The sequence below is a fragment of the Anneissia japonica genome, unplaced genomic scaffold (assembly GCF_011630105.1).
Source record: "Anneissia japonica isolate Jap-2015-1 unplaced genomic scaffold, ASM1163010v1 scaffold288005_len623695_cov211, whole genome shotgun sequence".
NCBI classification, from domain to species: Eukaryota; Metazoa; Echinodermata; class Crinoidea; order Comatulida; family Comatulidae; genus Anneissia; species Anneissia japonica.
This window is the reverse complement of record NW_022701263.1, coordinates 137,579-160,037: the sequence shown is the minus strand read 5'-3', so window position 1 is coordinate 160,037 and position 22,459 is coordinate 137,579. Positions and strand designations below refer to the sequence as shown.

General features: G+C 35.0%; 2 protein-coding genes across 3 annotated transcripts in view; one reads left to right on the top strand and one right to left on the bottom strand.

Moving 5' to 3' along the window:
- Positions 1-1,046: 1,046 nt before the first annotated feature.
- Positions 1,047-5,578, bottom strand: LOC117103505 (CDK5 regulatory subunit-associated protein 3-like). 2 transcript variants are annotated; one of them, XM_033244060.1, is made up of 8 exons: positions 5,441-5,578; positions 4,476-4,575; positions 3,950-4,081; positions 3,393-3,493; positions 2,932-3,069; positions 2,533-2,622; positions 1,968-2,104; positions 1,047-1,314 (listed from the first exon to the last, which is right to left on the bottom strand). In XM_033244060.1, exons 2-8 carry the CDS (start codon positions 4,531-4,533, stop codon positions 1,062-1,064), a joined length of 909 nt encoding a protein of 302 aa, XP_033099951.1. In that variant the 5' UTR covers positions 4,534-4,575; positions 5,441-5,578; the 3' UTR covers positions 1,047-1,061. The 2 variants fall into 2 exon arrangements, with proteins under 2 accessions (XP_033099951.1, XP_033099952.1); XM_033244061.1 differs by having other exon boundaries at positions 5,395-5,459.
- A 39-nt stretch (positions 5,579-5,617) lies between these two features.
- The window catches only part of LOC117103522 (dynein heavy chain 6, axonemal-like), a 38,579-nt gene continuing 21,737 nt past the window's right edge, over positions 5,618-22,459 (top strand). Inside the window, exons 1-31 of the mRNA XM_033244094.1 lie at positions 5,618-5,756; positions 6,400-6,636; positions 7,040-7,246; positions 8,228-8,472; positions 8,987-9,254; positions 9,676-9,810; positions 10,242-10,371; positions 10,495-10,633; positions 11,191-11,362; positions 12,487-12,639; positions 12,746-12,997; positions 13,443-13,571; positions 13,920-14,033; positions 14,148-14,291; positions 14,401-14,610; positions 14,933-15,145; positions 15,365-15,642; positions 15,748-15,917; positions 16,137-16,474; positions 16,619-16,900; positions 17,302-17,601; positions 17,974-18,127; positions 18,469-18,740; positions 19,002-19,214; positions 19,403-19,588; positions 19,817-20,013; positions 20,227-20,410; positions 20,630-20,860; positions 21,170-21,391; positions 21,862-22,009; positions 22,251-22,408. Of these exons, the coding sequence (XP_033099985.1) occupies positions 6,409-6,636; positions 7,040-7,246; positions 8,228-8,472; positions 8,987-9,254; positions 9,676-9,810; positions 10,242-10,371; positions 10,495-10,633; positions 11,191-11,362; positions 12,487-12,639; positions 12,746-12,997; positions 13,443-13,571; positions 13,920-14,033; positions 14,148-14,291; positions 14,401-14,610; positions 14,933-15,145; positions 15,365-15,642; positions 15,748-15,917; positions 16,137-16,474; positions 16,619-16,900; positions 17,302-17,601; positions 17,974-18,127; positions 18,469-18,740; positions 19,002-19,214; positions 19,403-19,588; positions 19,817-20,013; positions 20,227-20,410; positions 20,630-20,860; positions 21,170-21,391; positions 21,862-22,009; positions 22,251-22,408 (6,072 nt within the window). The 5' untranslated portion in view covers positions 5,618-5,756; positions 6,400-6,408. The remainder of the gene's footprint in view (positions 5,757-6,399; positions 6,637-7,039; positions 7,247-8,227; positions 8,473-8,986; positions 9,255-9,675; positions 9,811-10,241; positions 10,372-10,494; positions 10,634-11,190; positions 11,363-12,486; positions 12,640-12,745; positions 12,998-13,442; positions 13,572-13,919; positions 14,034-14,147; positions 14,292-14,400; positions 14,611-14,932; positions 15,146-15,364; positions 15,643-15,747; positions 15,918-16,136; positions 16,475-16,618; positions 16,901-17,301; positions 17,602-17,973; positions 18,128-18,468; positions 18,741-19,001; positions 19,215-19,402; positions 19,589-19,816; positions 20,014-20,226; positions 20,411-20,629; positions 20,861-21,169; positions 21,392-21,861; positions 22,010-22,250; positions 22,409-22,459) is intronic.

Below are 22,459 nucleotides of genomic sequence, written 5' to 3'. Positions count from 1 at the left end.
GCTTTCATGTCACAGTAATTATTGATAAAATAAAGTGAGTTATTGATAAAATATAAACTTAAATATTTATTGTGTATGTTGTATAAAGTACAGTATTGTAGAGTATTGGTGATTACGTCTTTGTAGGAACACAATAAGGAACCTATTAGAAACGTTTTTGAGATGAAAAAGTATATAAAAAAGTGAAAAATATTGTATATTAAATCATTTTGTACATTATATATAATAGAGTAGTTTATTAAAAGTGAGCTATTATACTTGTTATAATGTTATGTAGTTGCAATTTCTTCATGTCGTAATGTTGCGGTTGATATGATTGTGTTATACTCGTTTACAGTGAATGTTCCCCCAATGTATTTGCATTGGCTCTATCTCAGGTACGATTCTCGTCTCAGTTTGATGAACAAATTCAGTTGATCACATGCATTTTCAGTAGTCTAAAGCAAAGCATACTTTAGTGATACCTTATTGCCCTGTTGTCTGCTGTATCTGAAACAAGTTGGGTGAAAATGTTTATTGAGTTAAGTGACAGTCACATGTATTCCAGTAATCATTTAGTAAGAGCCAACATTAATACAGCTTATCCTTTTGAAAGTGGAAACATCCTTTTTCTCTCATGCTGAATCAGTCTAGAAAAGTGATGATTGACAATTTCAACTCATCAAATGAAACCTTATCCATTACTTAAGTCCTTCAGAGTCCAACAGTTTTTGTTATGGCTTATATTAAAGTTGTCATGGTAACTAAATCAATGCATATCTAATGGACATATTTTGCATTAAAATGTCATTCAAAGGTTTCGTGTTAGATGGACAATTAATGATTGTTGTGGTCTGCAGATATTATGAATCTTTAATAATATCCTTAATATTAATCTATAATATTAACGAAACATGGGGGTAATTATGTAAAGCACTACATAAGTCAAACACATTATTAAAAGGGTAAGCAGACTACAGAAGGAGGTACGTAAAAGCTGAGTTGACAGAGTTTAAATTAGGGAAAACTCTATCAGACTTTTTTGTCTGTCAGACTTCACAGATATTGTTTGATAAGACTACTTAATTATGTCTGGGCATTTCATTTACATGATTTACATCATTATCATCATTTGTTTCATCATTTATCATTTCATTAATTCCCACCTCATCTTCTTGGACATCTTTCTCCTCCTCCAGGGCAACCAATTTCACTTCTTCAATAGACATGGGGTCCTTGCCTGTCCTCCAACGATACACTGTAGTGTTACCATGTTGAAGAATATAACCCAAAGCTGGACAGATTGGGAATTGCTCATCTGTACCACTGTCTTGACTAGAAAGAATAGTATATTTGTTAAATCTGCATACCTTATGTATCAATGAAAATTTCAAAAGGATTGTCATCATTATTACCATTGTCATTATCTCTGATTTTTCTATCCATTGTCAAACTAATCCTCGACCTGTAAATCGACAATTGTTGTAGTTTTCCCATATTTTTTATAGGCTTACATCAATGCTTTCTTTTGTGAATTTTGTAAATTTTTTGTGCATGTTTTTAGCGGATATTGGCCCATAATGGCTTTCAAGGCAATTAAAGAAATTGAATTGAATTGAATTGAAACATCATCCTGTTTGTTGATGAAGTCATTTCCACTGTGGCTTCTTTCCCCGCTGCCGCCCCACTGATAAAAACGTCAATTCCTTTGCACCTGTCTAGTAACAGATGATATATTTTTATCTTTGAAGTACACTGTGTAAGTCACTAAATTGGAATACACTGTGTGTTACAGCAATTCAATGCAAAAAGCAATGAGTGCACTATCTTCAATATTATATAAATACTATATTTAACCATAACTTTTAAAATATGATCCTCATGAAATAGAAACTATATAATTATGCAACATTGTACACATGTAGGCACTGTGAGTATAACATCAAATTAGAGAACATATTATTTGGGAATCAATTATTTGGAATTACCTGCCAACTGTAAATTGTACAAATGCCTCATAGAACTCTGTAACCTTGTGTAGCTTTTGTGCCTTCGATAAGATTTTACTATAAATCTGTGGAAGATCTGCTACAAGTTTTATCAGCTCTGTTTTTATCTTTTCTCCCTGAAAAGAGAAAAATCAGTTATTGGTGATAAGAAGGATAACAAATTATACACGAATCAGCTGTGATATTGTTAGTCTATGAATGATGATACCTGGATAAACCGATACATGACAGTCTCCTTTTTGTAACTGTCAGACAAGGTAGTGCATATACTGTATGCATATAATGGATAGTTTATTTAATATGTAAGTGAAAAGGAAAGTGGAAGGTAAGCATTCACAAAATAGAAGATGGGAATGATGATGAGGCCAAAAAGAAAGAAAAATATTCTCTTTCCAAGCATTAGACAAACTTTAAAACTTGTATTTCGAGCTCCTGCTTGGAAAAGACATATTTTTGTCAAACAAATTTGGGCTTTACTTCGTAAAGTACTGTACTTAAATTGTAATAATAACAGCAATAATTTGAAATGTAATTTTTTTCCAACCTTAATTCCAAGCTTTTTACAGGACGTCTGGAAGTCATCTTTAGCTGATGCAGCTTGGCTTATGTAATCCTTCTCCTTTCTATCACATTCCTGTTTATTGGAATCAAAATCATTCAAAAATGGCATTGCAACTGTGAATATTATGCATAGTCACACAATATTGAAAATCAACATGATAACAATTTTAATTTAATAGTAATTGTTATTGTCGTGAAGGAATAATAGACAATAACTGGATTTGCGTCAGGAGAAACATGTATAGGTGTTTTAATTTACATAAATATTTTCTACAAAAATAATAGTTATTAAAAAGATGATGATGATAATCAATATGAAGACTATGATTACAAAGAGTGCTATTTATAAAGGCAACAAATGCTAATTTGCTGTTTAACATACCGCTTGGAGTTGTTTACATTTCAAGATGCTCCTACGAATTGCGGGAATCTCATAGTTCACATTCTGGGTTAGCAGATGAGCAGACTCAGCAAGATATATGTTATCACGTTCGTATATGGAAACAACTTCTAGCCAATCCTAGCACAAAATACAACATCAATTACTGCAATTTAATACAAATTCCCTCATAATGTTTGTGACAAGGTAGAACTCCAGAAATGATGTATAAGACCACATCATATCAATCCACGTGGCCCTCAATGTGTTGTGTTACACTCTACACAATGTATTTATCATATAAAACCTGACAGATTATCCTTTTATGACATAAATATTTGTTATTATTATCATTTCATCATTAAATAGATTGTATTTTGAATGTTATATATTCTATTTTTATATATTTTCTGCATGTAAAATAAATGATTTTTAATAACAATATTTAATTGAAATTATCTTACCTTCATACGCTGCGATGAGTAACGGCCAAAGATATTCTTTGTGTTGGATTCAGAAACCTTTAATAACTCAACAATTCTTTTGCAATGAAAGTAATTAATATCTATAAACAAACAAAATACATAATCATGCATTACAATAAATGAACAATTTCTAATTATTAATTAGTCTAAATAGGTCTTATAAAATTACGTCATGACAGTACAATCTAGTGCACAATGACTGTCACACACGCAACCTTTGCAGTTTCTTCTATTGTCTGCATCCTCAGCGAAGAATGACAAATATCAATGATTGGTTAGAATTTCCTCTGTCAAACAACAATTCATGAGTATATACAGTCACTGGTTCCTGAGCAACATGTCGCTCTTCATGTCCGCGCGAATTACATTCAGTTTGTAGCACAATACTTATCCCCGGTGGAGGCATTTCTTCACACTAAAATTATCATCATGTGATTCACCATCAGGAATATAATAGGTTAAAATATTTTGCTGTCCCATGTTGCAGGCACGCTCTTTCTAAATAGGCCTTAATGATGCTATATAACTATACTTGCATGTTCCAACAACGAGCTGTTTTATCTCTTCCACCTCTGGCATATCTTGTATGGCGTTGTTGATTTTCTCACGCACAGTCAGTGCCACTGATGTCCACTTGCCTTGAACATGTCTGCGATCAATCAGCCAATCTGGAATGTTCAAACCAAACTCTTGTAATTTCTTTTATTTTAATGAAAAAAAACTAGTAGTGAAATTGAGATATCTTGTGCTAAAGTAGTCTTAAATCAAATACAACCTCATTTCATAAAATCCAACCCAGTAACAAATTACTATTTAAAAACACAATATTTAAAATAGAAAAATAATCAAAAATGTTAGCATATAAAACTATATATTAAATGAATCTATATTTTTGATTTCTTGTACAAGTAACAAAATATAACAAGTATTTAAAAAATGAGTATAAAAGTGTAAATGAGTATAAAACTCTAAAAATAATATGAATAAAGTGCCTCAGTGAACAGAAAGTTAAAAAAATAAAAAGATAAAATTGTGAATTTGCCTAAAAATTAGGCTACATACCAAGAAGCTTGTTGGATGAAATATCAATGGGAAGATTATCTACACTTGTGTCGGACATTATTCAAGTTTCAGCCCAGCTAGGTAGGAAAATGGTATGCACCTGTACAGATAATGATCAAAACAAATACTGTTTAACATTATGTTCTCTTGTAAGTGTAAAACGCAGGTGGACAATGTGCGGCCCTAGCGATTTTTTTTGTGTTCTGCGAAAATGAATTAAAACCCCTATGTGTGCGGCCTGCCAATCAACATTGGCTAGAAAACAGTTTTTTATGGCCTGACACGGACCATATGTAAAAAGTAAAATAAAACTCATAATAAATTGGTGTAAAAGCAGTTCTTGGAGGTTTTTGGAAGCACACTGGAAACAAGAAAGTTTGGGTGCGGCCCTCGGTATTAAATCAAAAATTCACTTTGGCCCTCCGACACATTTTGGACCACACAAAGCCATAAAAAAAATCTCCCTGTGAACCCTACATGGGAGGTTTATTCCAGGTCGTCGACCGAGGCTTCGTCAGCCTCTTGGCTCAGACCCTTTGGTTGGACATACCCCATGTCAACAAATTTCTGGCGCCTCCGCTGTTCCTTAACATGATATAGATAGACCTAGCTAGGCCTATAATAATAATTAATAAATAGGCTAGGCCTATTTTAATAATGGTTATGTCAGTCACAGCAGGGAGTTGTAAATAATAACTCCCTGGTCACAGGCCCCTTTTTTGCTTGCCAGGCCTAGGCTAGGCCTACACTAGAGACAGGGCCTTGCTTTCTTGGACTTGACCTAGCCTAGGCCTAGCCTAGCTTAGCTACGCTAGGTAGCGCCCTAACCCGGCCCTGCGTTTACACTTCCAGCCTAGGCCTAGCCTAGTCACGTTATCCGCTTTGCTGACTTTTTACTGATAAATACGTATGAACGTACGAACAAAAGAGTAGAAATTTTCATTTAATTATGATAAACAACAAACCCATATGTTTCTTCAGCACGTCAGCATGAAAACCAAAACAAGTGTACAGTGTTTATAGAGGGCGCTACATACGTTAAGCAATTATGCAAATAAGTTGATAGACTTCATGCATTCGGTCGGAACGAACTGTACTGCTGCTGGGGATACATAGTCTAGTCGTTGCCTAGTGAAAACAAAATGGTGGCATATACACGATAAGAACATTTCCGAAAGATGTTAACAAACATTACTACAGACGGGTTACTTCATATAGAAAGCGTTTGATAGTAAGTGCCTATAATACCACAGAATATTAGGCGCCATTATTGTTAGTAAGGTAAAAGTTTTTACACATTTGGCTAAGCTAGGCCTAGCTAGATAGATAGATAGGGGCTAGGCCCTAGCTAGCTAGCTAGGCCGACGATTGTTGTTAATGTTGTGAAAGAAAGGCCTCTCTAGAGACTGGCCTAGGCCTCAGGGGCCGAAGCCTCTAGCCTAGGCAAGATTGAGGGCATGCCTCACCACTAAGCCTACTACTATGTACGCCTAGTCTACCCAGTGTAGGCCTCTATTAATTATGGGTTGTAAGGCTTTTCATTTCTTGTAAACATTTGTTAATATCACAGTATCACCAAGTGTCAAGCTCTGACCCTGAACAAAAACTGTCATCAGCAAAAACGGCTTTTCTGTTTTGTTGACTTAGGCCAGGCTAGGCCTAAGTATCATATGAGTTCATAATTTTTTGAAATAGGATATTCCTTTACTTTAGGGAGATTAAGAATATGTGTTAGTTATGTACTACATAAATTTCCAACAGTTACCGATTTAATATCTACCATTTTATTTTATATAATGATCTAATATTTTTATAAGACACGTACATGAATAAATGATTTTTTTACACCTTCTTGTTGAACATTCTCAAGTTAGGTCAACACGTTTACTCGCTCTTCCACATTATTATTATTTTTTTATTTCAAAGACTCATAATGTCTAACAGCATGAATGGAACCAACAATGGACTAGCTAACAGTTCCAGGAATGGTAACCATACATTTGGCCTTCCAGTAGTCGACCCAGAGAAGCTGAAGAATCGACTGTACTCCTATGCTCCACAGCAGACCTCAGTCAACAAAAATGCTCTGACATTCAAACGCATCACACTAGCACAGCAGGTTACACGATCGGTACCGACAGCTCCAAAGCTTGAACCATTGGTAAATCACAGTATATTAACTCTACAGTACAGTACTACAATAGACTTATTCATGATAATATCACTGAATAAACTTATTACTTTCCAATTTAGAAAACTTTTTTTGTATCACAATCTTGCATTCTGTAAATTTAATAATATTTATAGGTTTTGTACTGATATACAATAAAAATGTTTAGTGCATTCTGATTATAAAGGGAAACTATTTTCTTGTTAAATCATTAAAATCAAAATATTATTATTATTAATGTCAGAAGAGTTTAGAAGTTAAAGGAATTGCAAGCTGAATAATACATTACTTTTAATAAAAGTCCACCAACACTTTAGGTGGATCACCTATTGAAGTAAGGACACATTCTTAATAATATTTAATATTATAAAATTATTTTTGTTGATGACTGAAGCCTGGATTAGCTAGATTTCAAAACTGGAATAAACCTGATAACATACGACAGAGGGCAGCAGAGGCAAATGAGCTCATTCAAGCTCAGAAATCGTTAGAGGAACCCGAGAAGAAAAAAAGCAGGAAGACTTACTCGGTAGATCCACTTGAGCGGTCCCTGAGTGGTTCCTCATTACCTGAATTACCAAGTGATTTGCAGAAAAAACAGGTGAGTTAAACATTATATTTTGCCTTTGATATAAACAATAAAGCTCTGTTCAGATGATCAAATTTCCTTGACAAAAGAACTGTTGTATGCCCATTTATAGTCATTATGTGCCTATTTATGGTCATGTTGTGATGTCATCATGACCATATTTAGGTATGTCACATGTTTTTGTCTAATAAAATTCGATAGTCTTGACAAGGCTTTAAAGAGTATATTGTCATTTAGGAGATATAAATCTCGCATGGTATTTTTATTCCCTCGCTGTGCATTTCGCTAGTGTCCTTGAGCAAGACACTTTAACTTCAATACTTCTCTTCACCCAGGTGGGTACCTGAGGAACTTCAAGTGCAAAAAATGTGCTGATATATTTTCATGTGGCAAACTATGGAATTTTCCCCATAGGCATCCTTCCAACTGGGGTAATAATGTGGAAAAGTCCTCTAAGACTTGTATAGAGCCTATATAAAAACATAGATATTATTATTATTATTATTAAGCTCTCTGCTGTTTGCCATGCCTGTGTGGCTACTTTTTTGTCTTCATCATTATTCTCCATTTTATATATGGAAGCTGTGTGGTACATTAATTAAAGCTTTGGACTTTTAGTTGTGATGTTGTGGGCTCGAGATTGATCCTTGTCACACTTCTTGTGTCCTTGGGCAAGACACTATGTTTGCCTTTTCACCCATGAGTGTAAATGGGTACCTGGCAGGAGGTGAATAATTTGGAATGGTATTGGGTATGAATACTCCCAGGGAGTGAAGGAGGTTGCATGTTGTGAGTGGTTGATTCTGTATCCAATGAAAAGGGGAAAAGTGCATTTAGCAGTTCTTTTGTTGGATATGTGCACTAAAGTACTATGGTAAATCAATAAATATTGATAAAATATCATTTCATCTATTTATTCATTAATAATTGTTGATTATGTATCATTTCATATATCCTGATTTCCAAATTGAAAGGAATCTCTTATGATTTTAGGATGCATTTGATCAACGATCCCCCACCCCACCATCTATCCCCCGTCGACCAAGTCCAAAGGGGCGTGTTCACAATAGAGGTTTCACAGTCAGCATCCCGATCTCACAGGAGGTTGAAGAGTTAGAAGGAGTTACAGACATCCTGGAGATACTGCAGCTTGTGCGTGATAAGCCACGTCTGGGCTTTCTTTACATGACGCCTGCTGTACCAAAGTCCTCTATTCAGTACCATCCATATAACCTCAAGTAAGAAAAATACATACTGTACATCAGTTTTAATATTATAATGATGCATTTTAGTGATAAGGACAATATAATTGATTGGTATATTTATGTTTAAAACTGTATATCACGTTTTCCAAAAATGTCTTCATCAAACGTTTTCACATCATATGTGTCAATATGGGCTTTGTCAACAATTTGTATTTTTAACATTCTGTAAGAATAAAAAAAAGAAACCTCTGTTTCAGTTGTTACATGGAGCGTACTTCCATATTGTTTAAAAATGTACCAAATTATCAAAGATTTAAGAACATTTTTTTTGCTAAATGTGGGCAATTCATGTTGAAATATTAATATATAATTTATTATTATTAATTATTATTTTTATTAGTTATTGTTATTGGTGTTCTTTTTACCGCTGCCACAGATATCCATTGTCATCATTTTTATGAATATTGTGTTTTTTATATTGTCAGTAATAATGAAGGTATAGAGGAAGGTAAAGATTGTATTTAATAAATTTCATTTCTTTGCCTAGAATTGTAACCCACAAAAACACAAACCCCTCTGATCACTACACAATCAGTAGGAAGGGTGTAACGCACATGCGTAACAGTGAGGCAGAATTCACTGATCTGGACCGATGGGAGCAAGAATACAGATACTTCATGCAATTAGTCAAAATACCAACATTTGCACTGTTCCGCAAGTGGAAGGCTTTTGTCACCTGGAAGAAGAATGTTCGGTCTCGTAAGATTGCAAGTTGCAAGAAACGGCTACAGGAGAATCTTTTCATAGTAAATCCAGTAAGTGTTAGGATTTTATTTTTAATGTATACCCTCATTGATAAACTAGTTAATGTATATCTAATAAATACAAAAATTAATAATATGCAATACTTGAATTGTTTACTATATTTAAGTACGTTATTAGGAACAAAAAAATCTTATTGAATAATGGGGTGTCAATCATAATTACCAACTGACCAATCAGAATGTGTTATATAACAGCCAGGAATATAGCATGTCCCATAATTATGCAATTTCACATACATTTATGCTTTTAAGTTCCCATATCTTAGCAACAATATTCAAGGGGCAAGGTTTAGCATAAAGGTTCATTTGGAAGCCCAAGACCATATTATTTGTCACAAGATTCCAAGTCATAAATGTAGTTGCATTCCTTTATGCTCACATCATAATTGTCTTGTTTCTGTTCCATGTGCAGTCTCTACGACCAGCTGTGCTGAATGTGCGTGAGATGTGTTACCGCATCAGTGATATGGGACTCTGTAAGGTAGAGAAAGGCAGGACGTACACCTTAGAACACTTCACTGGAGCTCAGTTTGTACAACTTAATGAGGTAGGTACTTATTTTTATTCAAATTGCTTATGATATCTGCATTGTGAGGTGGGTATTTAATAAGCCAATTCATAGCTTGAACTGCACATGCTTGTAGCAAGGTCAGTCAACACAAACAAACATACACACATCATACTGTAGGTTGTGATTGACCTCAATTGACCTTGAATATGGGCATGCCCAGTTCAAACTATGGAATTGGTTTATTCAGAGGCATATTCATGATGCATAACCTGGGAAGATTGTTTAAGACTAATCTAATTTCCCAGGTACCACATCATGTGGTATAACCTTGCAGAATTCATACCCATGATTTTTTAAGAATTTCAAAGCCTTCACACAGCAACACTTTTTCCATTTAAAATTATTTTTCTAATGTTCTGTGAACAAAGTAATAATTAAACAATTTTACTGTATGTATATATTTACAGGTTTCTGGTAGATTAGCTGAGTTCCGTGAACTGGTGAAGGAGGTGGTTCGAAGCGCATGCCGTACAGCTTTGTTGGAGGCTGGTTTCACTCCTGACGATTATTTCTTTGACTCTGAAAGCCCAACAGGAGGTAATTGATGACTGTAGAAAAATATCTTGCTGATATCATCAGTGATTTAGTGTTGATATGATCAAAAATTGTTTTGTTTAAATTTGGTTAATTATAAGTTATAAAAATCATATTTGATTCCAGATGATGGATTTCCTCCAGGAACTGCAGCTTCTAGCTACCTCCAAGGTAACTTTGATTTGGACATCTATGGAGATGCTCCGGATAAGATGACCTACACAGAGCAGGCTAACAAGAGAAGCCATTGCCGTAGATTAACATGGTAATAGAAGGAAAGCTATTTACAGGTTTCCAGACTGTGGGAAACCGCACCTGGGAATATTCACGATTGAATGTATTCGGGTCTATTGAAAGAATGACTTTTAACATTTAAATAACAGAATTAATACACAGAACACAATGTCTACAATATATCTTGTTACATCACAATGAATATAAACATGCCATGGGAACTGTCATAAATCATTTTGAATTGATACCTTCAAAGGGAAATGCATTTAAAATGGTTTGAATAGATTAAATGTTTAAAAAGTGGTATAACAATAAAATTGAGTAGTTGCACATTATATAAACTGAATTATCATGGGCTATGCCACTAATGATAAGGATATAATTTAATTTAATAGAACCACTGGAAGCATTTGAGGTCATTCTAAAATGTTATCGAGATTAAGAAAAAGGAAATAATATGCTATGGCTCACCTAATTTACAAAAATAGATGGGACATGGGACAATTTCGTATTTGCCTTCCTCTTAGCCATCCAGGATTTAAAATTCTAGGCTCTTATTTATCATATTTTATTCTATTTTTTGTTTAGTTTTATTCGACTTGCTGATTACCTGATTGTGAATACAATGCATGTGCTAGCTGTTAACTCTGTGACAACATTGTTAAACTATCTCAAAGAACAGTTGCAGAACACACCGACACTTGCTCAGATCCAGGGGAAAGAAGAATCTGATGAAATGGCAGAAAAAGATGAAGATAAGGTACATATCATCTGTCTTTATACAGTACAATACAAATGCTGTGTAAAAAAACATATGTTAGACTATTTTTGTATTAATATTCCAGTTCACACTCTACCTGACAGTATGATGCAAAAAAGCCTACAAGATTCAATTGAATGTTTTGTTTAAAGGGAACACATATACAGATATATTAACAATTCCAATGAGTTACAGATCAAAACAAATCTCATTGCTTCTTTACAATTCCTTCAAAATTCAATAAAATCATCCAATATATTTATTGTATTTGTCAATGCCCTATTTAGTGGGGGTTCGGGGGGGTTCGTTTCGTGAGGAGGGCGGAAAAGGAATAAAAATAAAATTATATTTATATTTATTTCAGGAATATATACTTCGTGATTACATCACATAGTACATCTTTTTACTATATTAAAAAGTATGCAACTTTAAATTTTTGGAAAAAGGGATTCCATGTAGCGGAGGACAGAATAAAAATAAATATAAATTTTTATTTTTATTTCTTTTTTTTCCAATTTTTTATGGCGGCTCGTACGCTAACACACTTATAACAACATTTTATTTTTATTTTGAAATCCATAATTTTGGAATCGGAGGGTTCGCTAAACAAGGTATAAAGAAGTCTCGCCTTATTTAAAGCACTAAAAATGTATATTTATTTATACTGTAAAAGGGCCTGAGGCCTATCACACTCAATAAAGTCCCCATTTAGGGGAGAGAAGAAGAAGTATGTGGGTTTTGATAAGGAGTTCCGCATAATCCCAAGCCGAACCCCCCATTGAAATTCCTAAATACGGGCCTAATGCTTACCTGGATGAACTGAGTATTGCTAAATAAATACCCCACAAACAAAGTAGAATCGTCCATATGAGACTTTTAATTGGCAAGAAAACAAAATTTCATCCAACTTTTTAATTAAATATTCGCTTCAACTTAACTTAAGTTGAAGTATTCAACAGATATATAGATGAATATTATATGAATTTGGATATATAATGTTATTATTATTATTATTATTATTTTAGCTTTTAATGTTTTTAAAACATTTTTCTTTATCGACCATTAAAAAATGTAAGTACTAATTTCTAAAATGAGGGAAATTTTTTTTAAAATCTTATGTTCAGGTAATAAATGACATGCTGCCAAAGTTGGCCAAGAAACAAGTGGACACATCGATTGCTGAATCCCAGGATGCCCAATATAAGTTGGAAGTAATACCAACGACGACCACCGAATTTGTTGAGAGCTTGGTATTCCTGGATGAAATCCAGTTGAGAGTAAGAAATTCTAATTATCATTTCTGTGCTACTTTCTTTTCACTATCATAATAATATACAATATGTTTAAAATAATGGCAATTAATTGATCAATTTTTTTTTATAGATTGATGGTCTTGAATCAGAAGCATTGGTCATTAAAGAAATGTATGAACTCATCGACAAGTACGAGGTTCCCACTCCTCCGGAGGATTTTGCTGTCTATCAGACTTTGTCTCCCTCAGTGACTGCAGTGCGCAATGCAATTGACAAATCAGTTGGTGAAAGAGACTCTAACATTGATAAATTTTGTACTCATTTGGATAAGGACATCATGGATTTGAACAAAGAAGTGAAGAGTGTTAAGCAGGAGTCTCAGGTATTTAGCTTTATTGATGAGATAGTGTCATCAGCCGTCTTTGGTTTGAAGGTTGTTGTGTTGCCACTTGGCCATTTTTTTAATTTTTCCATAATTTCTTATGTTTAGCCATTCTTTGATTATCAAACCACATCTTCCTTGGTCTTCTTCTGCATGCATCCCTTTTGGTAGATAGTAGATAGACTTGCAAATACCAACTTTAAAATAGGTTAATATATGGTATATTTAGAAATCCCTTATTAGGTATTCTATGAAATCTAGAGCTGTTTCATTTCTAATTTCACTTATTTTTGTATCAAATCTTTTGCCAATCTTGTTTAATTATCTTCTCTTAGACTATTACTCCTAAAACAAATTTAGACCAAAGGCAACCAAAACATGATTTTGTTATTGCTATCAAAATCCATTGATATTTTTACATATGATGTTAATGTCTTATTTGAAGAACCCGCTGATTCTTGATGTAAGCGCAGATGTGGTAAAAGTGACCTCAATTCTTAACAAATTGGGTGACAAGTTGGACGAACTTCAGAAACATGCCTTCCAGTACAAGACATATCAGAAGAACTTCAAGGTAATATCCATAATTATACTGAATAATAATGATAAAGTGATAGTAATATGATTATGATAATAATAATGGTGTTTACTAGTGTATTACACAAATCCTTCAAACAATGCACCAAAAAATAATGGTATTAGTAAGGCAGTACTGCACGTTTGTCATGCCTTCCATAGCGAAATTTATAACAGTGCCCTGCTGTACTCATAAATAATTAATTCTTAACAAAGAATATATACTTTATTATAATTGAAAATTGACATTGTTATATCATACTTTACATACTCTTATTCCATGCTTCTACGATTAACAAATCAGAATTTGATTGTTTTCTATTGTGCTCTTGGTTTGAATTAATAGGTTGAAGTGACCAAGTATGAGGAGCTGGAGGAAACACATGCTGAGTTGAAGCTGAAACAATTGCTGTGGAACTCATTGGAGGAATGGGATGTTATTTCACAGGATTGGACTGAGGTACAAACTCAATTGCCCGTAGTATACTTTACTACAATAACCCATGTTGGGAATATAATATCTACTTACCTTTATGAGGTTAAAACTGCAACAATTTATCTTTGATATTTTCAGAAACCATTTGATGATATAGATCCTGAGACTATTTCAGGGACTGTACAGAAATATGGCAAGTCTGTGTACCAACTGGAAAAGGGACTTCCTCCAAATCAAGTTGTGCCAAAACTTAAAGCAAAAGTTGAAGACATGAGGGAAAAGGTACTGAAATGAACAAAATAAATTAAATTTTTCGGTAATACACAAACCAAACTCTAGAAACGCACCTTTAAACTCATTGATAGAACTAAGTCTTGTATTTCTATTGCAGCTCCCTGTTATCACTAACCTCCGCAACCCTGCCTTGAAGCAAAGACATTGGGATACAATTGAGAACATCTTAGATCATAAATTCACTTCAGATGAAGTTCTTAATCTAGGCCTCCTGACTCAATTAGATGCCTTCCAGTTTACTGAGGCCCTGGAAGAAGTTTCTGGACAAGCATCAAGTGAAGCATCACTTGAAAGTCTGCTGAAAAAGGTAGGTTGTTTTTTAGACCACTCAACTGTTCTCTTTTGTGCATGTTTAGGAAGTATTTACATAGCATAAAGAAGAGCAATGGACTGCTCATGATGTATAGAGACCAATCATCAACAATCTACTGAAAGCTCTCCGACCAGTATTGCCACCTATAAGTGCTTGCGCATTATCAAACCAGACTAGTAACATATCCCTTTTAATATTTTTAGCTATTGAATTTTCATTTATAAGACAAACCTATCTTAGTTTGTTATCAATTGTTATAGTTTACATTAAGAAAATAGTTGTTGAATTTCATTTTTAAATATTTGGTCACCTTTAGGTTGAAGATGCATGGAAGACGACAGAGTTTATTGTATTGCCACATCGTGACTCCAAAGATGTCTTTATACTCGGTGGTACTGAAGAGATCCAGGTTCTTCTCGATGACAGTACGGTTAATATCTCCACAATTTCCAGCTCAAGGCATGTTGGACCAATCAAACCTCGTGTTGAAGAATGGGTGAAGAACTTGGAACTGTTTAACAAAACTTTGGTAAGATCTAGAGATTTTACAATAAGTCATACAAAAGTGCCTGAATAATTCTTTTATGCTTCTTGAAATGAAACATGAAGATGTTTTCCTGTAAGTGGCAGTAATGTGTAGCCTCAACATCATGATGGGAGCTGACTTTAAGGAAGTAATGTATGTAAACCTATTGTATGCACTTGTCAGAGAGCTATTTTAATGTAGTTTTCATTATTATATCTGCAGGAGGAATGGCTAAACTGTCAAAGAAACTGGTTGTATCTAGAGAGCATCTTCAGTGCTCCTGACATCCAACGTCAGCTTCCTGGTGAAGCCAAGATGTTTATGCAGGTGGACAAGTCCTGGAAGGAGATTATGAGAAAAGCAAACCGACTGCCGCTAGCAATGCGTGCTGCCACACAACCAGGACTACTTGAGACCTTCCAGAATAATAACTCCCTGTTGGATCAGATCCAAAAGTGCCTTGAGCAGTACTTGGAATCCAAAAGAGTTATCTTCCCAAGGTAGATACAAAGACAAATTCTTTAAGTACCATATTCCTGTAGAAAGTCAATTTATGGTCTATGAGTCAATTTCTAAGATCAATTAATTTCTCCCAAATTTTACAGATTTTACTTCTTGTCCAATGATGAGTTATTGGAAATACTTTCCCAGACAAGAAATCCACATGCTGTCCAACCACATCTGCGCAAATGCTTTGATGCCATTGCTCTTTTGGAGTTTGGTTCTGCTGTTCCTCAGTCTAGTGAAGGAAAGTTATCTCCAACTGGAGAGAAAGGTTAGTTTCATCATATCTAGTATATCTTAATGTATGATCTATTTTGTGAATACTGTACCTTGATAAATCAAGTTATTTAATTTCTTTCTTAAGAGATAACACCCATTAAGACATTGGAACCGTCTGTTCCTGTTATGAATTGAGTATAGCAGTGTAACACCATTTTCAGTGTCTATAGTAAAGACTAATCTCATCATATTTTGACTTCTATTTCAACAGAGGCTGAAGCTGCTAAAACCAGCACAAATGACATCCTTGGCATCATATCGCCAGAGAATGAAAAGGTTGGTCTAGGCAAAGGTCTGAAAGCTAGAGGAAATGTAGAAGATTGGCTGGGCAAGGTTGAAGAAGCTATGGTTACCTCTTTGCGTAAGATCACCAAAGCCTCTCTTGCTGACTACAGCAGCAGACCTCATGAGGAGTGGCTGACATTGTACCCATCACAGGTCGTACTCACAGTCTCCCAAACTGTGTGGTGCCGTGATCTCAGTGCTGTGCTTGAGGGAGACTTTGATCGTCAGGAAGCACTCAAAGATTTTGAGCAGAAGTGTATCAAAGTAAGTGTTCCATATTATAGAAGAAAGTGTGGAGGAATAAAAGAGGATGAAAGCAACTCATTAAATATGTTAACATGAAATATTTTTGTAATTCTGTAGGGGAGATATGACTCATAAACATAATTACTTCTAAATTTGTTCCAGAATTTGAACGGTTTAGCGGCCATGGTTCGCGGACAGCTACCAAAGCTTGTCCGTAATGTGCTATGCGCGCTCATCACAATAGATGTCCATGCACGTGATATTGTCACATCCATGGTAAAGAACGATGTGAATAATGTGAACAACTTTGAATGGACAAAGCAACTTCGCTACTACTGGGATTTAGACCTCGATAACTGCGTAGTCAGAATGTCAACATCACAGTATGTATACGGATACGAATATCTTGGGGCGTCAGCAAGACTCGTAATCACTCCATTAACTGTAAGTTCCACAGATTTTTTTAATTATTACTACTACTGCTGCTGTTATTTCTTCAGCAAAAACTTATACATAAATTCAGGTAAACTAATATGGCTGTGCTAAAATTGAATATTCGCTTGATGACCTGATATCCGCCAACTTTCTTATGCAGAATTTATCTTGAAAGTTATGAAATTGTCTGCCCCAAGTATGTCACGTCTCAGTATAATCACCACACTATTGTCCTAATTTTTCTTTTTACTTATTGAATGTAACGGGAAGATTTCAGGACACTATTCACTTGGGTGTGCTCACTTTACACTTGCACATTCCTAAATTAAAATCACAATAATTTATTTTAAAGAAAAGCCTAAAGAATTGTAGTCCAGCCTTAAAAAGTTCTTCCATATGTTTATGATTAGGATCGTTGTTACCTGTGCCTTATGGGAGCACTCCAGCTTGACCTTGGTGGCGCACCTGCTGGCCCGGCCGGTACAGGCAAAACCGAGACAACAAAAGATCTCGCCAAAGGTCTAGCCAAGCAGTGTGTGGTCTTCAACTGCTCCGATGGCCTGGACTATAAGATGATGGGCAGGTTCTTCTCAGGTTTGGCCCAATCCGGTGCTTGGTGCTGTTTTGATGAGTTTAATCGTATCTACATTGAGGTGTTGTCTGTAATTGCCCAACAGCTTATAACCATCAGAAACGCTAAGGCAGCAAAGGTAGGTGTTTAAACTGATAGTATCAGTTAATCTATTTCTCATTTATTCAATTCATTAATCAATTTTAATATATATTTATAAGATTTGAATCTAAATGACAAAAACAAGTGGATATGCAGTAATAAAATTTAATATTGTTTAGTTCTCTTTTTAAATTTAATTGTACAGGTAATTGAATTGTATATTTGTTATTGTATATTTTTTTAGATTATATTTTAATTTTTGTGTCATTGATATATTGTTTTCGTATTGTAAATTTAGTCGTTTCAGTCTTGTACTGGTGACTGTTTTTTATGTTCTTATGCCTGAATTAATTTTTTTTTTTAAATAAATAAATAAAAACATTTTGGTGATTTTGTTTCTCAATATTAGGTAACAAGGTTCATGTTTGAAGGACGTGAAATTAAATTGGTGGCAAGTTGTGCTGCATTCATCACCATGAATCCAGGTTATGCCGGCCGTACAGAGTTACCAGATAACCTTAAGGCTCTGTTCAGACCCATTGCAATGATGGTACCCGATTATGGTAAGTCTCACAACTAGAGCTCTTTTCATTACACAACAGATTATCCTTTGTTTGCTTTGATATGAGACAAATATTATTATGAATTCTAATGTAATTTAAAGTGGCTCTCCATAAATCTAATATAATTAATTTCATGCTAGTTCTCTACTTTAATTCTTTAAAAAATGTAAAGATCCATTTTTATTTACAGTGATGCAGCAGATGTCTTGCACATTTACATCTCTGCCACTGCTGACTAGGATTTTTATATTGCAATGAGAGATCAAACCTTAAAAATTGTACATAGACCATCTTTGCTTCTCTTTATTTTAATTGCAATTTCATTTCTTTCTCCATACTAGCTCTAATCGCTGAGGTGATCCTCTACTCTGAAGGTTTTGAGTCTTCACGCACCCTAGCAAGGAAGATGACGCAGATGTACAAACTGTGCAGTGAACAATTGTCTCAACAGGATCATTACGATTTTGGCATGCGTGCTGTCAAATCTGTGCTGGTTATGGCCGGATCACTTAAGCGTGACAACCCTGATCTTGGCGAGGACATTGTACTCATTCGAGCTCTCAGGGATAGTAACTTACCCAAGTTCCTGGCAGATGATGCTGTCCTGTTTGGGGTGAGCTATTATTTTGGCATGTCTTTATTGATAAGCTTTATTTGATTAACCTGCGACGGACTAATGTCCCGTCCAGGGAGAGTACAACTCTCATCCACTTCACACTACAGAAACTGGGGATAAGCTCCAGCTCTATGAGCCCCAGTGGCTCGTAAAGGATTTAGTTTTATTTGAAAATATAAATATTGTCGTAAGTCTTAAGTAGTAGTATTATCAAAGATATAAAGGGATGTAGATACTATCATGTATTTCTTATTTCAGGGTATTCTTTCTGATTTGTTTCCGGGTGTTGTTCTGCCTGAGCATGATTACGGAACTCTGCAGAAGTTTATTGTGCAGACGATACTTGATAAGGGCTTGCAAGCTGAAGATTGCATCATCAAGAAGGTTATCCAATTGTATGAGACGATGATTGTCCGTCACGGTGTCATGTTGGTGGGGCCAACTGGAGGGGGCAAGACTACCGTGTATGAGGTAAAACATGTTGCAATCCATTTTAGAATTTGGTGGATCTGGAAGTTATTCTGAATTAATGACTGGAGTGTTAATCTTTAAGCATAAATATTGTGGAGTAAATAAATCAGTGTACATCAGTTTTTGTGACTTTAATCATAGGTCATCATAGAACTTTCATTCATTATATATTTGTATTGTTTGTCAAGGTTCTTGCAAAGACAATCATTGACCTGCATCTAGCTGGTGAAGACAGTCCGTATTACCAACCAGTACACACCTATGTGATGAACCCGAAGTCAGTCAGCATGGGTGAGCTGTATGGAGAAATCAACACTCTCACTCTGGAATGGCAAGATGGACTCATGGCAACTATAGTCAGACAGGCTGTCAATGTAAGTTGAGCGGTGTGGTGGTTGTAAGGTGCTAAGCCTTTCAATCTTTTTTTTTTTGGTTCTTTCTGTACATATGGGGCTCTGGATCAGAAATTAAAATACTTGCTTCCATTCCAAGAGTTGTGGGAGAGGGTAACATGCTTACATTCTACTTGCAGAGTTGTGAATTTACTCCTCAAAAGTAATGGTTGGAATTATAGTTTTTTTGATTTATTTCTTTGACTGTAGGACACAACAGAGGATCATAAATGGATAATCTGCGATGGACCTGTGGATGCGCTTTGGATTGAGAATATGAACACTGTACTGGACGACAACAAAATGTTGTGCTTAGCCAACTCAGAGCGTATCAAATTGACAAACTCAATTCACATGGTGTTTGAAGTGCAGGACTTGGCTGTTGCATCTCCAGCCACTGTTAGCAGGTAAACCTTGATCTATGAAAATAATGATGAATAATAATTATAGTTTTATATTTTAGGTTGTCTAGAAAATCAAACAGTAAAATATGCTAGAATTAACCTCTAAGATGACAATTATTAAATTTCTTCTAGCTTCTTACTCTATCTCAAGTTTAAAAACTGGCCATACATTATGTTAACACTGCTTATTAAATATTGCATGATATTTGTTGCTAGGTGTGGTATGGTGTATATTGATCCTGGTGAGTTAAAGTGGATGCCTTATGTACGAACCTGGATGGCCAAGTTCAAGAACATGTTGAAAGAAGAGACATTCCAGTTCATCAATGACCTTTTTGAGACTTACGTAGAAGAGGGCCTAAAATTCGCCACAAAGAAATGTTTCCAAGCTATCGTACAGGTAAGAATGATCATAATTAACAAACTATAGTTGTGTACCTGTTGATTTCCTCCACCTTGTATGCACACTAAATTATGTAGATCATGGTTCATTCTCACTGAATCAAGTGGACCCTGGCTCAGTTCTATGTAGCCGCCCTTTAATGTTTCAATTTTAAAATATTTTTTACGTTGACAGTATTTTTTTTATAATAATTATTCAAATAATTTCACTTTTCAGGTTGATATCAACAAGGTAGCAACACTTTGTTGTCTGCTAGAGGAGCTTCTTTTCCAGAAAGGCCGCAGCAAGATTGACCTGACAATGGACACAAACAAACTTCATCCCTTAATTTGCACAACATTTGTGTTTTCGTACGTTTGGGCTGTTGGTGGGAACCTACTGGACAACAGTTGGGATGCCTTTGATTCGTTTGTTAGAAATCAATTTGAGGATAATGGTGAAGCAAAAGTAAGTATGAAGGACGATTTCATGAATATTTATCTAAATAAACCAATAAATTACAATTTGACTGTGGAACTTACTCATCGAGCAAATTCGTGGAAAATAATGGTACGGTAAATCTTAGAATAAGCGCCAAACATTATTATTTTTACTAAGCACCACTCACGAACAAATGCGTATTAACTCGCTTATAAACTGTCTGTGTGTATCTTCACTACTATGGAAAAAATGCTTACTGTGAAAGCTGTCTGATGCAAGATTTGGCATTGAGAACAAAATATAGTGAATTTCCAAAATTTTTTTCATTTTTATAAGCTTCCACAAAATGGTGACCTGTGGAGTGCGTACATGGATTTTGACACAAAGCGCATGGACATGTGGGAGAAGATTATTCCGACTTTCAAATATAATCCGGAAGTTCCGTTTTTCGAGATGTTGGTTCCAACTTTGGATACTGTTCGGTTTGGTTACATGATGGAGAAACTGTTAGCTATTGGACGTTCAGTACTATTTACTGGAACAACAGGAGTTGGCAAGGTATGCCTATAGTAAATAAGTTTAACATTAAATGTTTTTAAAATATTTGGAGTTTAGTTGTGACTATAGTAACAATATTTAACATTCTATATAAAAAGTAAAAAGACATGCAGCATTATACTAACAGATATTTTATTGACCACAAACTTTCGTTCATTCAGTCATCTGACGAAACGAAAGCTTGTGCTCAATAGAATATTTTTGTTAGTCTTAATAATGCTGCCTGTTTTTACTGTTTATATAGTTCTTAAAGCTCGGTTTCCATACATTCATTTTACGCTATCGGTGACAGCTTTCGGTGATGATGATTGGTTGGTCGAATCAGAGATTGCTTTGGGGACTGCTACCCACTGCAGCAATTGCACTGAAAACAGTGTAGAGACAGTGTAGCGATTTTAAGGAATCCAGGCTTGACTCGGCTAACCCATTAGTGCATATATAAATGAAAGAATATAAATCTTGTCTTATAGTCTGTTGTTGCAAGAGGTCTTCTTGATGGCATTGCAGAGCAATCTAGCTATGTCCCAGTCTACATGAACTTCTCTGCACAGACCAGCAGCATAAGGACCCAGGAGATTATTGAAAGCAAACTGGAGAAAAAGCGGAAAAATATAATTGGTAGGGGAATGATTAAATTAAAATTACATTATAATTTGTCCAGTTCCATAATGTTTTTATGTGGTAGATTTAACATGTCTTGATATATCATCATAGAAGACATGATCTTGTGTTTTACTAAAAAGGCAGCCTTATGGTCTCTAGATGAGGGCACATGTCTTATCACCTATACCAAGTACACAAAGCATATCGTTTCAACTTTACAGTAATATGAGGTGTTATATGCTTTTTTTAATGACAGGTGCTCCGACAGGTAAAAGGGTCATAATCTTTGTTGATGACCTGAACATGCCTAAACTGGACACATACGGATCTCAACCACCAATTGAATTACTCAGACAATTCCAAGATTTCAAAGGCTTTTATGATCGGGAGAAGCTATTCTGGAAGGATATTCAGGCATGCTTTTATATTTTATGTTTTAGTAATAAAAATAAGAGATAACTACAT

Bases quoted from the DNA above. Each gene is read 5' to 3' on its own strand.
- LOC117103505 (XM_033244060.1), bottom strand. From the start codon at position 4,533: ATGTCCGACACAAGTGTAGATAATCTTCCCATTGATATTTCATCCAAC. The intron at 3,070-3,392 runs GTAAGATAATTT...ATTTTGTGCTAG, and splicing joins ACTCATCGCAGCGTATGAAG to GATTGGCTAGAAGTTGTTTC. The intron at 2,105-2,532 runs GTTGGAAAAAAA...TTCTCTTTTCAG, and splicing joins GTAAAAAGCTTGGAATTAAG to GGAGAAAAGATAAAAACAGA.